Below are 17805 nucleotides of genomic sequence, written 5' to 3'. Positions count from 1 at the left end.
AGTATAAAAAAATAATAATAATTCTTGCAGAAATTTCAAAATGTCAAAAGTTTTGATGCCAAATCAAAGCATGGCTTTTTCTATGGTGTTTCTCAAAGTCTTGGTGTCTTAATGTGGTATTTTGGAGGGATTTTTGATTATTTTTGATAAATTCTTAAGTGGTAAATAATGGTTAAATGTATCACCAAATCTGTGTAACAAATGATATCAACCCCCAAATTGATGAAAAAACTTATAGATAGATAGATAGATAGATAGATAGTAACTTTATTGATTCTGAGGGAAATTCAAGTTTCCAGCATCACAGTTCCATAGTGCAAAACATGTTAGTACAAAGGCAGTAAAAAAGTTAGTAGTACAAAGTACAAAAAAAAATATACCAGATATAAAAATACAAGGAGATGAAGAAAACTGTTAAAACTGAATATAGTGCAGGGTAACAGCTGTGATACACGACGATTAAAAAAAGTGAATATAGTGCAGAAGAGACTTTTAAAAATGAGTATAGTGCAGGGAACTCCAGTAGCTTAGTCTATGATATATACAGTACATACATAAATACACACATACACATCACCTCCCACTCCCACACAGAGACAGGCCCAGCCTTCTTCTCAACCCTAGAGGTAAAGTTACAGAAAAAATAATAAAAACAATATTTTTAAAAATAATTTAATTAGAGTTAGAATTAAAAGTAATAAGTACTACAGTAGTATAGTTCATGGTGGTAAGATAGAAACCTTAAATAAATTAATTAAATAAATGGAGAGAAAAGAAAGAAGATATAGTATTTTGCACCAGTTTAAACGAAAATAATGAATCTAAGAATTGTTTACTACAAAGATATTTGAATGAAGCTTCAAAATGTAACTAGTGCTTTTATTGTGAAAACCAAAACCAGACCGGAAATATTATCGCTGTAACATCCGGTTGTTCACCGCCAGTACAATGAGATGCTAACGGCTCATTACTGCTGTCAATACTGTTTTATCTAGTAAAAACTAAAGAATAATGTCTCTTTCTACTGCCCGGTCCTTCTTATCGGAGGCTTGTTATGGAGAACAAGAACTGGACGCTAATTCTGCTCTCATGGAGCTGGATAAAGGTGAGTTAGCTTAACACGTTAGCATCTTCTGTGTGTTGTTTATTCTCCAGGTGTTGGTTTTGTTAAATGTTCCAGACTATATATGAGACGTCCTCTGCTCTGTTGTGACCTGTGAACTTGCTTTACTTGCAGGGTTGAGGTCGGGGAAGCTGGGGGAGCAGTGTGAGGCTGTGGTGCTCTTCCCTAAACTCTTCCAGAAGTACCCTTTCCCCATCCTCATCAACTCTGCCTTCCTGAAGCTAGCAGACATCTTCAGGCTGGGGTATGGAGGCTTCACAGCTGAAAGACAGATAGATGCTCATTCACAACATATTTCCAATTCTGATTATATCTTATCTCTATTTCAGATGATTGCCAGCAAACTGTCATAGATACAGTTGTCAGTTTGTTAGGTACATGCATGTCTAATACAAGATTACAACAGCAATACATCTAAATATAACACACACCTCTCAATAATACACAACACAATTCAACAGCACTACTAATTACATCCTGAAAAGTGATCATAAAGCTGAATCAACGCCCAGTTTCAATTAAAACTGAACATTATAACCTTCACAAAGTTAGGATTTAAAGGTCCCATATTGTATAAAGTGAGATTATCAGGTCTTTTATATTATAAAGGAGTTTTAAGTGCTTTGTAAATAGTTTTAAACTATCAAAACGATCAATATATGGAGAAATACACACGGCCGTATTTGCTAAGTGACAACATATTTCCAATTCTGATTATAGCTTATCTCTATTTCTGATGATTGCAATCAAACTGACAACTGTCATAGATACAGTTGTCAGTTTATTAGGTACACCTGGTCAAAAGTAATGCACTCTTTTACAAGATTACAACAGCAATACATCTAAATATTACACACACCTATCAATAATACACAACACAATTCAACAGCACTACTAATTACATCCTGAAAAGTGATCATAAAGCTGAATCAACGCCCAGTTTCAATAAAAACTGAACATTATAACCTTCACAAAGGTAGGATTTAAAGGTCCCATATTGTATAAAGTGAGATTATCAGGTCTTTTATACTATAAAGGAGTTTTAAGTGCTTTGTAAATAATGTTAAACTATCAAAACGATCAATATATGGAGAAATACACACGGCCGTAGTTGCTAAGTGACAACATTTTTCCAATTCTGATTATAGCTTATCTCTATTTCTGATGATTGCAATCAAACTGACAACTGTCATAGATACAGTTGTCACTTTGTTAGGTACACCTGGTCAAAAGTAATAATAATAATAATACATTTATTTATATAGCACTTATATAGTGCTTCACAAGACAATAAAAGCAGATAAATAAAGTAAAACAATATGGTAACTGCTAAAACAGAACATCACAGAACATATCAATAATAATAGAAGTGGTAAAATGGTAGGACAAGTTGATAAAACAAATATACAGTACATATATTCATAAATGTGTTTAAATTCACGTTGATAGCCCCAGTTAATTAACAGTAAGTAATCATTAGTAACATGTCTATGGTGTGCGCTTGTCTCTCTGATTTCAGGAACAATTTTCTGCACCTCTGTGTGCTGAAAGTGACTCAACAGAGCGAGAAACATCTGGAAAAGATCCTCAATGTGGACGAATTTGTGAAAAGGGTGTTTTCGGTCATCCACAGCAACGACCCCGTGGCCAGAGCCATCACTCTGAGGTAATAATGTACTAAAAAATAAAATGTAAGATTTTCCTTTTTGCTGGCTGGCACAGAGACCGACATCTCGTACTTCTGAGTAATACTTGTTTGTCAGCTCATCTGAAGGTTAAAATGGTTGTTTCTGTTCAGGATGCTTGGTAGTTTGGCCTCCATCATCCCAGACAGGAAGAATGCCCACCACAGTATTCGCCAAAGTCTGGACTCCCATGACAACGTAGAAGTGGAGGCGGCCATATATGCTGCTGCAAGCTTCTCTGCACAGTCAAAGTACGGAACATTATTCTTGCTTCTCCTGCATGTAGCTGTATATATATGTGACGATGTTTTGTATAACATAAATTTGGTGTGTTTTCAGAGACTTTGCAGCGGGGATTTGCAACAAAGTCAGTGAGATGATTCAAGGTAAAATATTTATTAAAAACTAAAAAGGTCCCAGATCACTTTTAGAGAGCTTTGAGTGTATATTTGTCTAATATATATATTATATATAATTATGACTATGTTCCCGTACTTTTGGAATTTATGACATATGTATTTCAATTTTGATGATTTTACAACGTCTTGATGGTCAGTCGGGTTCTTTTTTTTTATCTATCTATTTTTGAAAATAATTCATTTAATGTAATTTAATTTGTATTATTATTTTGTTTTTTATTTATTGTATTTTTTTTATTTTAAGATATTTATATTTTATTTATTTATATATATATATATATATATATATATATTAATTTCATTTTTATTATTTTGTATTATTATTTTTTATTTCTTTTTTCTTTTTCTTTTTTAAATCTCCGTCTTTCTTGGTTATTGTTATTATTATGTTTTCCATAGGCCATTTTCCATTCCATAGGCCTATTCTGCATTACACACACGTCAATAAAAATGTTGAAACTAGAAAGCTTTGAATATTTAATGAATATTCCAAACAACTATCCAAAATTTAAATAAAAACAAATCAAGGCCTAAAACAGGTGACTAATAGTGAATACATCCACGGACGTCATAGTTTAGACAACTTTTTAAAACTTATATTGAACAAATGAGCATTAAAATGTGGTTAGTGTGAACATTGTTGTCCACACTAAAATAAATACGGTCCATCTGATAATCAAAATTAAACATGCAACTCTGAAATGTACATTCAAATACTAACTCGAGGAGTATATGAATGTCTGGATATTTGGAGCCGGCGCTGAAAGATGTACTGTGAATACATATTTGACAAAATCCACAAGTCATTTCCATCACTCATCACCGTTCAGCAGATAGGTGTTGTGTTGTGTTGTGTTGTCTGTAGAGTTCTCATTCCTCTTGAACTTGATGTCTCACCCTCAGCTTTAGACACTCCGGTGGAGCTGAAGCTGAAGCTGATCCCCATGCTGCAGCACATGCATCACGACGCCAGCTTGGCCTCCAGCAGCAGAGAGCTTCTGCAGCACCTGGTCAACTCGTACCCCTCCACCCCCATGGTCATTGTCACCCTGCACACCTTCACCCAGCTCGCTGCCTCCTCCCTCATCGATATCCCAAAGCAGGTCAGAGCTGTACCTCATTGTTATTGGGTAGTTACTGTGATGGGACATCCACACATACAAATGTTTATCTTTGCCGTTTGGCTGTTGATGACGTAGCTCTGTTGCTATTATTAACATTTGTACCTTTTTTAGGAATCTAAATTACTTTTTTATTCAATCTCTTATCTGTACAGCTGCAGCTCCTCCTTCAATACCTGAAAGACGACCCAAGGAGAGCTGTGAAGAGACTCGCGATTAATGACCTGAAGCTGCTGGCTAAAAAGGCTCCTCACCTTTGGATCAGAGAAAACACTCAGGTAGGTGCTGTGTCCACCAAAACGTTTTTTTTCCCAGCTGAAAACGCCAGGCGCTCTTCTGAAAACGCTCAGCTGGAAGCGCTTGAGAGCGCTTTGGAGACGCAGCGTTTTTTCAGTTGAGACGCTTCGGTTGCGTCTGGCTGCTATGACATGTCGGTACAAGGTAGAGTGCTTGCTTTGAATAAAGGGAAGGCTGTAGGAAGAGAGGACGGACTTGCCGATCTATGTGGGTTCATGAGATTTTGTTGGCGAGGAAACATCTCGATGAATACAATCGTTTAGTTCAGATTCAGATCAACTTTATTATCCCACACAGGGAAATTTGTTTGGTCCAGTGCTCCAGACATGACAACAACATAAAGTCCACAGTAAAAACAATAAAAACAATAGCATAACAAACACAATAAGACCACAACATACTCATAATAAAACACATTTGCTAGACACTCAGCGCCTTGTTACACTACTGCCGTTTTTGACATGTCGTAAATATGTGCCGCTCCCATTGCAAGGAATTAAAAATATACGATGGCCTCAGGGAAAAAAAATGTTTTTGTGGACACAGCCTCGTAAAGTTTCAGATTCTGACACCGCAGAGCTGTCTTCATGTTGGTTTAATATCTGTAGGTAATCTACTGTGTTTCATCTCTGCAGACGCTGTGTGAATGTGCCTTGACCAGCCCTTACAACAGCCTGAAGCTGGGGATGTTGGCTGTCCTCTCCACCCTCTCTGGAACTATTGCAATCAAGCAGTACTTTAATAATATGACAGGTTGTGTTCACGTTTAAATACAACACAAGTGCTTTTGTCACACTGTGAATTTCTTTCCATCGCTGTTGTTTCTGTTGTGTAAAGAAGGGAACGACTCTGGAACTGATGTGTACTCCTCTCTAACATTCTCCTCAGGTGGCTCTTCGGTTCCCCCCCGACTCACTGACCTGGTTAAACTGGCACAAGAATGCTGTTACCATAGCAACCTGGCCGTGGCCGCTCACGGGGTCATAGTGCTCTCAAACATCGCCATCTCCTGTCCAGAAAAAGGTTAGTTACAGCAAGTAAATGCCCTGGGTTAGAGATTATTCTAATGCTCATCAATAACTTCACCTCACGTTCACCCCACTGATGTTTTATGCTCTCGTGTGCCAAAGTGTTGCTGTATTATTTCTCCTCCTCAGATATCGTACAGCTGGAGCAGGACACAGTTTTGGGAGTGGAGTCCCTTCTGATGCTTTGCAGTCAAGACAGCAGCTCCAGCTCTCAGGCCACACTCAAAGTAAGACGACTTTATAACCACAAGGCAGAGAGCGTTTATTTGATGAATACATCAAGAATAAAAATGTGTTCATATCACATAGTAAAGAAAACTGTCAAGTTCTGTAAACTGGCATCAAATGCTGGGTCAGATTTGTAATTTACTTATTTTTGAATCAGATTTAAATCAAAATTTAAGCAATTTGAATTTGAGATTGTATTTTATTTAAGTTGTTGTAGGATTGCTTGTGTTTGTAAAATATTTGACATTCGAGAAGTTTGACCTCTTTTGTTAAATTAAAATGGCCTTTAACATGAAGGAAAACTCAGATATATTATTAACAATAGTATCACATTTCAAACTATTTCCAGCCGTAGTCAGTGAAGTCGGGGGAAAGCGCCATGCTGCCGAATGTTCTCGATAATAAAATATATAACACAGAAATGTAAAACTTTGCAGAGTGTGGGGCATTTAGGATGCAGTATTTTTACTTTTTATTTATTTATATCAAAATGCATTATTATTATTATTATTATTATTATTATTATTATTATTATTATTATTATTATTACATCCACAGGCGGTACTAATGGATATAAAAGCCATAGGGGAAAAAAGGGATATGGTACATTTTCAAAGAACAGGAATAATAATAGTAAAAAAAGAAAGTGTCTTATACCAAAAACAAAGTCTCTCAGCCTTATTTTATAGTTTGTTTCTTTTCATTTTAAAGGGATACCTATAAAATAGGACATAACATAACTATATATATCCAGAGAGTGGAAGGTAAAGGGGACAAAAAGAAAAAATAATAATAATAAATAAAAATGCTTGTAGCAGTTGGCTCACACGATTATGTTCCAGTGAGTAGTTTGACTTTTAAGACACAAAAAGATCTCAAACTCTGTTTATTTGTGTTGTTTGATACCAAAGATATTACAAATGCAGCGTCCATCTTTAATATCTGTTGGACAAATGATTGCAACTAAGGAGAGCAAAATGATTTACACTGACAGACATAATACCTGCACACCTTACCTAAAACATCAAACTCACTGCCATCTACCTCCTACAAATGTCTGTAATGATGATTGATCACTAAGAAGGTGTTTTACCATCAACCAACCGTCGTCTCTTCCGTAACATCCATCTTTCTGCGTTTCTTTTCCTGTCAACCCTAGACGGCTCTCACCTCACTGGTCAAACTGCTGAAAAGTCGACCTCATCTCAGCCAGTCGGCGGTGGACTTCCTGCTCGGCCAGCTCCACTTATCCTGCGACTCCTCTCGCGTTCTCATGTGCCACGCTCTGGCAGCCATCGCCACCCACCTGCCGGTGCTGGGCGATGGTATGCTGGGAGATCTGGTGGACCTCTACCGAGTGGCCAGTCACTCCTCCACTGACAAGCAGCAGGAGCTTCTGGTGAGAGATGAGTCACACATCAGCTGCTGCTGCTTAGGCTGTAAATTCAAGTTTTATTTTTTAGCCTAAGCATTACTGCTAACCCACAACGATGTTAGAATAGCTGACGTTGCATTCAGCTTTAAAATCCTTTTTCTATTTGTTTTATTGTTCTTGTTTGTCTCTGATTTGGGATTTCAACACTCATCTCTTACACTGGGATTTCTGCAGGTTTCCTTGGCAACAGTGATTTTTGTTGCTAGCCAATCGTCTCTGTCAGCCGAAGTGAAGACTGTCATCAAACAGCAGCTGGAGAATGTGGCTAACGGCTGGACGGTGTACCGCATCGCAAGACAAGCCTCACGCATGGTAATCTGCTCTGCTTGTACACAACCAGACATATAATTTAAAATGAAGCTTAAAAGGATAGTTTGTGTGTTTTGAAGTGGGATTGTATGAGGTACTTTTCCATAGTCAGTGTATTACCTACAGTAGATGGCGGTCAGCACCACCCCAGTTTGGAGAAACAGAGAGGAGTTACCGCATGGGAGCAAAGTAATGTACTGCTGTGGAAGGGGACGGCAGCAAAAAAGGAATTTAGCCACCTAAAAGAAAGACCCACCAAAAAAAACAATATCAGCTCAAGTGTATGCTATATTTATAATATTTTCACCTCTTTACTTTGCCGTCAGACAGCCCTTTCCAACAGGGAACTGAAGCCGAAGTCAAAGCCACCAAACTCCATTGAAAAAAAACTCATTTTTACCTTGCAGAACACAAGAGGGTTGCTGGTCTACCGCTGCCTCGATTGGTTAGTTTGTTTCTGTCATTGTGTGACTTTGGTTAATCCGACTAACCAAAGTCACACAATAACACAAACAAACTAACCGATAGAGGCAGCAATAGACCAACAACTCCCCGTGTTCTGTGATGTAAAATTACTGTTTTTTTCAGTGGAGTCTGGTTGCTTTGGCGAGAGCATAGATGGATACAACGGCTTCAGTTTCCTGTTGGAAACATTAACTGTATAGTTGTCTGACGGCAAAAATATTCTAAATTGAGCGTACACTTCAACTGATGTTGATCTTTCTAGGTGAGCCTTTCTTTTAGGTGTCTAAAATCTGTTTGGCTGCCGACCCGGTCCACAGCAGTACATTACTTTGGTTCCGTGCGTTAACTCCCGTCTGTTTCTCCAAGCTGGGGGCGTGCCGAGCGTCAAGTACACTGAATATGGATCAGTACCTCATGCAACCTCACTTCAAAACACCTGACCTATCCCTTTAACCCTTCAGTCTTTTGTAGAACTGGTCTCCTGAGGCAGAAGCATCTATTTGTTTGAATTAAAAGGTGTCACAACAGCTGAAGAAGCCACAGTGACACCGTGCTGCCAAATCCTGCACCGGACACACAATGAAATATTCTCCTTAATCTTACAGGGATGCCACGAGTTCTCCAGCGAGCTGTACCAGAGTATGCGGACCCGCGTGGCGTCGGAGCACTTCTACTTCTGGCTGAACAGCCTGAAGGAGTTTTCCCAGGCGGAGCAATGCCTGAGTCACGTGGAGGACGGAGACTACAGCGGAGCCATGAGCGCCATCGCTGAGGCCCTGCGCTCCTACCAAAAGGGCATCGCTTCCCTCACAGTCAGTTCACTGTCGGGCATCTGCTTGTCATAAAACATTAATACAATTCATCCTCCCACTTCACCAGTGACACACGCTGAAAGCTGCTCCGTCTGGAGAGTCTTGAAGCCGATTTCACAGCATCTCAAGTTGTTAATGGATTAAGTCAGCTAATACCTGATTGTATCTTGTTAGGTCAACTCAACTAGACACTGTGGCGACATTCAACTGTGGTGTTTATGTCCTGTTATCTGATTAATCCCTTCCTCCAGGCTGCCAGCACTCCTCTGAGCCCGCTTACATTCCAGTGTGAGTTCATCAAGCTGCGGATCGACACCCTGCAGGCCCTGTCGCAGCTCATCTGTACCTGCAACAGCCTGAAAACCAGCCCCCCTCCGGCCATCGCCACCACCATCGCCCTCACCTCAGGCAATGACCTGCAGCGGTGCGGCCGCATCGCCATGCAGGTAAAACACTTATTATAGCGTGGTAGTTACAGTCGTCTACGCCTGCAGGGAATGGCACCTATCATGTTGTAACATGCTGTAGCACACCACACACTCACCACACACTCACCACACACTCACCACACTGCTAGATGGCATCAATTTGTGGTCATTTAGGGGAAGTTTTGACACATATTCATAATCAGGACCTGAACTTAAAGGGCGGGTCCATTTATGTTCTGTTATGTTTTTTTCAAATGGAAACGCCCACTCAGCTGTTGCAAAAATCAGTGACTTAGGATACCCAAGTAAGCTAATCTGAGCTAGTCAATAAGGTTATGAATGCTACAGTATCGCTAGCTGAGTCAAACCTAGCTGTGCTAAATTTGGAAATAAATGAAACTATACTCCCGCATTCTGTGAGGTAAAGTTACTGTTTTTGTGAATGGAGTCTGGTGATATGTAAGACGGCAATATAACGGCTTCAGTTCCCCATCGGAAAGGGCTGTCTGACGGCGAGGTAAAGCGGCTGTGGACGGGAGCAGCAGAAAAACGTATTTTACATCTAAAAAAAAAATCAATATCAGTTGAAGTGTACACTATATTTTGAATATTTTGACACCTTTACCTCGCCCTTTCTGACGGGAAATTGAAGCTGTAATATCGCCGTCCTATATATCACCAGACAGAAGTTGCTGATCTACCGCTGCCTCGATCGGGTAGTTTGTTTGAGTTATTGTGTGACTTCTGGATCCAAACTAATGTGGCGTTCACACAGCAGTACGTTGCTTAGCTCCCGTGTCGGCACTCCTGTCTGCTTCTCCAAACTGGGAGCAGGCAGACCACCATCGAAGTTACTGTATGTAACACTATAAGGGTATATTTATATACTGTACATGTAGCAGCGTCATCATGCAGAAACCTACGTCAGATCACGTGGGAAAAAGTTGTTAGAAGAGCTTGACGGGGAAAATAGCATTTTGATGCTAAAACGTACACACTTTGGTCAAAATTTGAACACACAAGGAACACTACTGGGAAGCTACAGAATGATATAAAAACATAAAAAACAATAAAATAAATAATGGTCCGGCCCTTTAATCTGAGGTGATGAGATGGTTAATGTTTCCAAATGTAGTTAATCATCAATTCACCTCTTTTCCCAGATGAAGGTGTGCATGGATGAGTTCAGAAGTCTCGCAGCTCGCTACGCCGATCTACACCAGTCGTCGTTTGACGCCGATTACGCCACCCTTCGCAATGTGGAGCTGTATCCTCAAAACCCGCCTCAGTCACATCACGTCTGTCTTTTTTTTATGATGACAACCCTGGTTCCTCTGCTGTGATGTCTTCTGTCTTTAATGTTTCTCTTAACCGTCTGCTGCTCAGACAACAACAGAGCTGTTTGCTCGTCTCCCACGTGATCGAGGCGCTGATACTGGACCCACAGGCAGCCAGGTGAGAACTATGTGATTTGAATTAATTTGTTTAGGAGAAATAAACGTAGTCAAACGCAATGAAAATAAATATATTTCATTTGATAAAAGGGTTTTTCACTGTGTCATGTACTCAAGTGTTTTCTATTGAAAGTGCTTTGCTACTATAACACACACAACACCCTGAAGGCGTTCTCCTTGCAGACGTTGGTCTCTAACAGATCGTCTCTCTCTCTCTCTGTAATCTAGTTTTCAGGACTATGGCACCCTGGGGTCGGTCCAGACAGAGAGCGAATATGAGCGACGGATGATGTCGGTCTTCAGCCGTGTGTTGGAGGAAGTGGAGGGCCTCACCAAGAAACACCCTCCTGTTTCACACCTGGTGAGATTAATATAGAAAACCATGTGATCGCTAAATTATTTATGCTAATGATTTACTGGCAAGGTGTCCAGATATGCAAAGTGCAAATGGCTGCAAATGCTCTGCTTTTATCTGGTATTATATATGTAGTATGTATTCTTATAACTTGTTCTCTTTGGTGTTTGCTTTTAATAATTTTTTTTAATTAATTTTAGCTTGTTTTGTTAACTCCTACATGTATATGCGTCTTAACTGGATATTGTCCATGCAGGCCTGTTAATGTTTTTAATCTCGACAAGACTTTTACCTGGTTAAATAAAGCAAAATGACAATAGAAAATATAATGTCAATAATTAAAATATAAATATTGTTTGCAGGGTTATTATAGTGAACTAAAACTGAAATTAAAACGAAAATAAGTAGTGAAACATAGTGTTCGTAAACTGAAACTAAAAATTAAATGTATGCTTTAAGAAAACTGAACCAATATTGCCTTTTTAAAGAACTAGTGAAAATAAAAATTAATTCATTCATTTTTTTATTTATTTTCAAATTAACCCTCACATTTATTTGATAATTGAGGCTTTTATTTCTACATTTCTTTCTTTATTTATTTATCTATTTATTTATTTATTTATGTATGTATTTATGTAGTTAGTTAGTTAGTTAGTTACTTAGTCACTTAGTCAATTAGTTATTGAGTCATTTATTTATTTATTATAATGGCAGCTTTAGTCCTCCATAATAAAAGGCCTATATTACTACCAGAAAAAGGAGACAGCATGAATTTCCGTCAACTCTCGTGACATTAAACCACAGAAATTTAACAGATTTGACCTTCCAGGAGACGGCGTTATGTAACAATCGCTTCACATCGGACACAAGTAGCACAAAGATAAAACATTAAACATTATGGCCATTCCTATACAGTTCTCCAACCATTTATTTTGTATGTTTATGTAGCTACATACTGAGACATTATACCTGGCACCAACAAAAACAAACTAAAACTAAAATATATAAAAACTAAAACTAGCAAACACACTCTGAAAACTAACTCAAATGAAATTGAAAAGTCAAAACTGAAATCAAATAAAATCTGATAGAACATTCTAAACTGTTCTAACCTTGCTCGTTTGCTGTTATTGTTTTGCAGCATACAGGTTGTCTCTGTGATGCCGTCATAGCTTTGCTCAAGGTCCCGCTGTCTCTCCAGAGGTATTTCTTCCAAAAGCTCCAGTCAACAAGCATCAAGGTACGGTAACTCACTTTAATTAGAAAAGCAAAAAAACACATGTACATCCCAATTCACAACTATAGATGCCAAACAGAATGATAGATAGAAAGTAGTACAGCGAGCTCACTACTACTAAGTAAACGTGTGTATTACTAATGTATGAGGGATATGATTTATATATTCATTATTACACTTTTAAACTTGCTCTTTGTGTAGGTTTATTAGATCTACATATCCTCGGGACGACATAGGATGCCTTTGATTGTTAATAACCACTTCATCAACAAAAGGAAGAATGGGAAAGCCACACCCTCATAACTGATGACCTTATAAAGATCAACCTTTTGGCAAACTCCCTCAAACCCTTTAAGTGTTTCAACACGCAGTGCAAAAGGAACAAACAGTACAGTTGCAGCTACATACAACAGTCTTTCTTTATCTGACCCATGTACGTCTTTTTTTTTTTTTTTTCTTCTCCAGCTCGCCCTCTCTCCTTCTCCACGAACGCCGAGCGAACCGATCCCAGTGCAGAGCAGCCAGCAGCTGACTCTGAAGGTGGAGGGGGTGGTGCAGCACGGTTCCACGCCAGGACTCTTCAGAAAAATCCAATCCGTCTGTCTCAACGTCACTTCAGTCCTACAAAGCAAGACAGGACCTGAGTACAAGGTATCTGCCTTCATCTTTGGTTGCTCCTCAGATAGTTAGGAAATGCTTTTATTATACACTATATTCTCCATTTGTTGCTGCTCCGATGATGATACGACTCACATATTTGTCTCATTTCCGTGTTTTTTCCCTTTCAGATTCCACTCGACACTAAAACTAACGAGATCGAGCAGCGGGTAGAACCCCACAACGACTACTTCAGCACCCAGTTCTTGCTGAACTTCTCCGTCTTGGGCACCCACACCGTCACCGTGGAGGCCTCCGTGGTGGACGAGAGCGGCATCGAGTGGAAGACCGGGCCCAAGACGACGGTGTCGGTCAAATCCCTGGAGGACCCTTACTCCCAGCAGCTCCGCCATCAGCTGCAGCAGAGCGCAGCTCAGCCGGCTCCACAGAGGAGTGCCTACGCTCGCTTCTAGCGGGACGTCCACTCTGTGCTTTTTAAAAACAGCTTGAGCTTGTGACCTGTTTTGTCTTGTAGAAACTGAATATGTACATATTTTTTTCAATGATTAAAAGACCAGAATCAATTTTAATGCTGCACATTTTGTGTAATCCTTCCAAAAATAATGTTCACCAGGTGTAAAGGACACAATAATCAGATTTTAGAATGATCTTTACTGTCATTATACTCAGGTACATTGATATTTTGCAGGCTTCCCTCATCGTAGTTAAGATTAAAACAAATAAATAAAAATAGGTGGTAATAAAAACAGTAATAGCAGCATTAAATAAAAATATAGAAACGGTAGTAGCAGCACTTAAATTTGCACATTTACAAAGGTACAAATTTACAGAATTTTTTTGTAATTAGTATTTTATTTTTTATTTTTTTACATGAATATGTCACATTTTGGTCAACAAATCAAATAACTCCTATATGCAAAATAATATATATATATATATTCATATATATATATTCATATATAGAGATTTAAATATATATTTATATTAATATATACATATTAATATAAAAAATAAAATATCTACAAAATCATAATAACCTATAAATAAAATGCAAAAAGAGACACAAATCAAATACTTATTGTATATTATTGTACATATTTCTCAGTCCTGTACAGAAGTGGATATTGAAGACGGGTGTTAAAGAAAAATCTTTGTTTATTATAATTTAATTTGTTGTCTGTGGTTGCAGTTTCAGCATCCACACATTACAGGCCTTCAATCTGAAGGGGGGAAGATTTTCAGAGTAAAAAAAAATTGCTTTTAATTCCCTGTCCATATTCTGTATCCAATAGTATTTCATGCATGTAAGTAATCTCCAGGACAATTTGAAAGTCCTTGGATTTACTGTCATCTATTCTACACGAAGTGTGATAACATAAAGAGCCATCAGGGGGCAGAACAGTCATTAAATGGACATCTTTGTCTAAAGGGCACTAAAATCTCTCATGTCAACTCCACTCTTGTCTAAATTACAGTATTAAAATGTCAGCATTTAGACTTTTCGAATAGATGGTTGCATGTGTTAATTCAGACAGTGTAACATTTTATATCACCCTACAAAACTAGAATATTTTCATATTAGTTCCCCCATTATAACACTTTAGCTCTACCTCAAATTCTAACATACAATAACAACATAAAATGAATGCAAACTCCATTAGCTCACCAGCTGTTTCCGGTTACAATTTAACTAAACACATTGATTTGTACCAGTGAACTCATGCACCCACACTGGTGATGTAATCTGAAAATACCTCGTTTCCGGAAATGAGTCCAGATGATCTCAGATGAGGTCATCATCAGATTCAGTCACTACATTAGAAAAGTAGTTTCTTTTTGATGGATACTGAAACCACCATCAGCTCCTGACATCAGAGAGTCTGCGCACTTTAACGGAGAGAAGCTCGTCAGGTGAACACACGAGCGTCAAGTCCGAGAGATTAACAAAATAAAAGTTCCGCACCCTGGTTTTCAAAATAAAACGTTTTACTGTACATGCAATGTGATTTTTGTATACCATATTTAAACCAAGGAATTCCAAAGTCATCATTTGGCACTACTACTACTACTTTTCTTGATTGTATACTTTCCTGCAAGTTGGTATATATATATATATATATTTTTTTTTTCCAATTTGTACACTTATTTAAGATTTATATGTATTAATTTTCCCTTTTTATGTCAAGATGCATTGATGTCATTTCCAATGCCAGTCATGCTTCACAATGCAACATATTAATTGCACATTTTTTAGGGAATTTGCACTACTAAAGTACAATATCCAACTGATGTCATATATATATATATATATATATATATATATATACGTGTGTATAAATATATATTTGTATATACGTGTGTATATATGTATGTATATATATTAAACAAATCTTTATTTTTAAGACATTAGGCATACGAAAGCAAGGTTTCTTTTCATCTAATACAAAATACTGAGCAGAATCTAACAAACGTGGTTATATATTTATTCATATTTATATATTGATATATTTATATTTATTTATATATTTATATTTATTTATAGATATATATTTATATTTTTTTTCTCTCCCTCTCTCTCTCTCTCTCTCTCTCTCTATATATATATATATAAATATATATATATAATAATAATTATTATTAATGAACAAATCTTTATTTTCAATACATTAATCGAACCAAATATTAAAGTAATAAAACAATGAAAACAACCTTTTCTCTATAATAATGTTTTATTAATATAAAATAAAAAAAATAATAAAAAGTAATATTTTTAATCATTAAAAAAAAAGTTTTAAAGTCCTATCTCAACAGTTACCTACATCTGTTGCTTAATATATATATATACATATATATATATATATGTATATATATATATATCACTTTATATATATATATATTAATCAAACAAAATATTAAATTATTAAAACAAGGAAAAATATTTTTCTCTATAATAATGTTTTATTATACAAATATATAATATTATATTTAGTCATTTAAAAGTCCAATCTCAACACCTACCTCTATCTGTCTCTCTTTTATTGTGAAGGCGACGTGGACTCGTGTCCGGTCGGACTCCTGTGATCTCGTGTGTACATTGACTCTCTCTGTGTGATCGAGGAGGTTCTGGAGGAAGATAACGGGTCCCGGTCAGCTCAACACCAACACACCGCTCTGCCTCCTCATCTAATGGGCTGCTTATGTCGTCTTCAGTCCGTGTAACAACAACCAGAACCAGCAGCAGCGTTCATCATCCTCCTCCAGGGCCCAAACAGAACCGAACCGAACCGGAGCAGAGCAGCCGTTAACGGGAGAGCTCAGTCCTAGCTAGCTGATGATGATGATGATGAAGCATCAGAGTGATTATCCCGGTGTCTCCGGCTGAGATGGATCCAGCAGCGACCAAACAGTGGAGCTGCTTGCTAGCCAGCTAGCTAGCGAGCTAACGGAGCTAACGGAACCGTTAACGGGAGTCAACCGTCCACCGTCCACCGGATAGCGCGAGCTAGCTAGATGGGTGCTCCCGCGGTGTTACCGTTTAGGGATTGTTGTTGTAACGTTACCGGGAGATTATTATGAGAGACGTCAACTAGCATCAAGATGCTAACTTAGAACCGTTTATTAACCGGGTTAGCTGCTGCTGCTGCACGTGACACCGTTTATCTATCCGCTCGAGCTCCGACGGTTAGCGGTTAACGGTTAACGGTTAACGGTTAGCGGTTAGCTTCACCTCTCTCTGGCCGTCCTCTGGATGCTTCAGCGACATTAACTGGGTGAGTTGAGCCACACTTTACTGAACTACATTACTGACATACATACACCAGAGTATCCAGAGTTACTGGCTCATAACACACCTGAAGACTTTCAGTTCATTCTCTCATTGGTTGTGTGTTTTTGTGTTTTGTAGTTCTGTTGTAGTCTTTATTACCGGACACACATATCTGTTAACATTCCCGTTATGCTAACTCAGCTGCTAGCCAGCTAGCATATGACCCCCCTGGTCCTTTTATGGTGCTGTGATTGCATTACTGTAAAGATAGATGGCTAGCTAGCAGGCACAAACAAATACAATACAAATAAATAAATAAATAAAACCTATTGAATAATAATCAGAAAACAGCGTCTCTATTATTATTATTATTAATGATAATATATATTATAATACTAATGTTTTATTATACAAAAAATATTTTAAAAAAAGTAAATAAAATTAAAAAAAAAAATAATAATAATAATAATAATAAACAAATCTTTATTTTCAAGACATTAATCGAACAAAAATATTAAAGTAATATAACAATGAAAACTACTTTTTTTTCTATATTAATGTTTTATTATACAAATATATTATATTTATTACATTATTATTGTTATTATTATTATTATTAATAATAATTATAAACACATCTTTATTTTCAAGACATTAATCAATGAACAATGAAAACTTCCTTCTATTTAAATGGTTCATATTTTGTTACACTTTGTTTAGCTCTTTTTTTACTGTGTTTTTAAGTCCTAGCTCAATAATTACCTTAATCTGTGGCTTTATATATTTATATATGTATATATAATAATAATAATAATTATTATTATTATTATTATTATTATTATTAAACAAGTCTTTATTTTCAAGACATTAGTCAAACAAAAATATTAAATTATTAAAACAATGACATTTTTCTATAATCATGTTTTATTATACAAATATAAAAAAATATGTTTTAATAATTAAAAAAAAAGTTGCATGCATTACTGTAAAAAATAGCCACAGAATAAAACTTATTGAATAATAAT

General features: G+C 37.2%; 2 protein-coding genes and 1 long non-coding RNA gene across 3 annotated transcripts in view; 2 read left to right on the top strand and 1 right to left on the bottom strand.

The window, feature by feature from the left end:
• Positions 1–893: 893 nt before the first annotated feature.
• ints7 (integrator complex subunit 7) lies at positions 894–13590 on the top strand. Its single transcript, XM_037750401.1, has 20 exons — positions 894–1105; positions 1238–1367; positions 2643–2789; positions 2922–3059; positions 3148–3194; positions 4131–4330; positions 4504–4626; positions 5281–5398; positions 5534–5668; positions 5803–5900; positions 7061–7300; positions 7511–7648; positions 8716–8922; positions 9174–9368; positions 10514–10617; positions 10737–10805; positions 11033–11165; positions 12301–12399; positions 12862–13047; positions 13185–13590. The coding sequence occupies exons 1-20, from the start codon at positions 1012–1014 to the stop codon at positions 13464–13466; spliced, it is 2883 nt and encodes a 960-aa protein (XP_037606329.1). The 5' UTR covers positions 894–1011; the 3' UTR covers positions 13467–13590.
• LOC119476838 lies at positions 13381–16171 on the bottom strand. The gene is made up of 3 exons (XR_005204117.1): positions 16033–16171; positions 14769–14901; positions 13381–13521 (listed from the first exon to the last, which is right to left on the bottom strand). It is a non-coding gene; the product is annotated as an uncharacterized LOC119476838 (long non-coding RNA).
• lpgat1 (lysophosphatidylglycerol acyltransferase 1) overlaps positions 16125–17805 on the top strand; it is a 57020-nt gene continuing 55339 nt past the window's right edge. Inside the window, exon 1 of the mRNA XM_037750402.1 lies at positions 16125–16784. The gene's annotated coding sequence lies outside the window, so the exon portion shown is untranslated. The remainder of the gene's footprint in view (positions 16785–17805) is intronic.

The sequence above is a fragment of the Sebastes umbrosus genome, chromosome 18, assembly GCF_015220745.1.
Source record: "Sebastes umbrosus isolate fSebUmb1 chromosome 18, fSebUmb1.pri, whole genome shotgun sequence".
In the NCBI taxonomy this organism is placed as follows: domain Eukaryota; kingdom Metazoa; phylum Chordata; class Actinopteri; order Perciformes; family Sebastidae; genus Sebastes; species Sebastes umbrosus.
Note: the sequence above shows the minus strand (reverse complement) of the source record. Positions and strands in the feature narration are given on the sequence as shown.

Bases quoted from the DNA above. Each gene is read 5' to 3' on its own strand.
- ints7 (XM_037750401.1), top strand. From the start codon at position 1,012: ATGTCTCTTTCTACTGCCCGGTCCTTCTTATCGGAGGCTTGTTATGGA. The intron at 3,195-4,130 runs GTAAAATATTTA...TCTCACCCTCAG, and splicing joins AGTCAGTGAGATGATTCAAG to CTTTAGACACTCCGGTGGAG. The intron at 5,901-7,060 runs GTAAGACGACTT...TGTCAACCCTAG, and splicing joins GCTCTCAGGCCACACTCAAA to ACGGCTCTCACCTCACTGGT.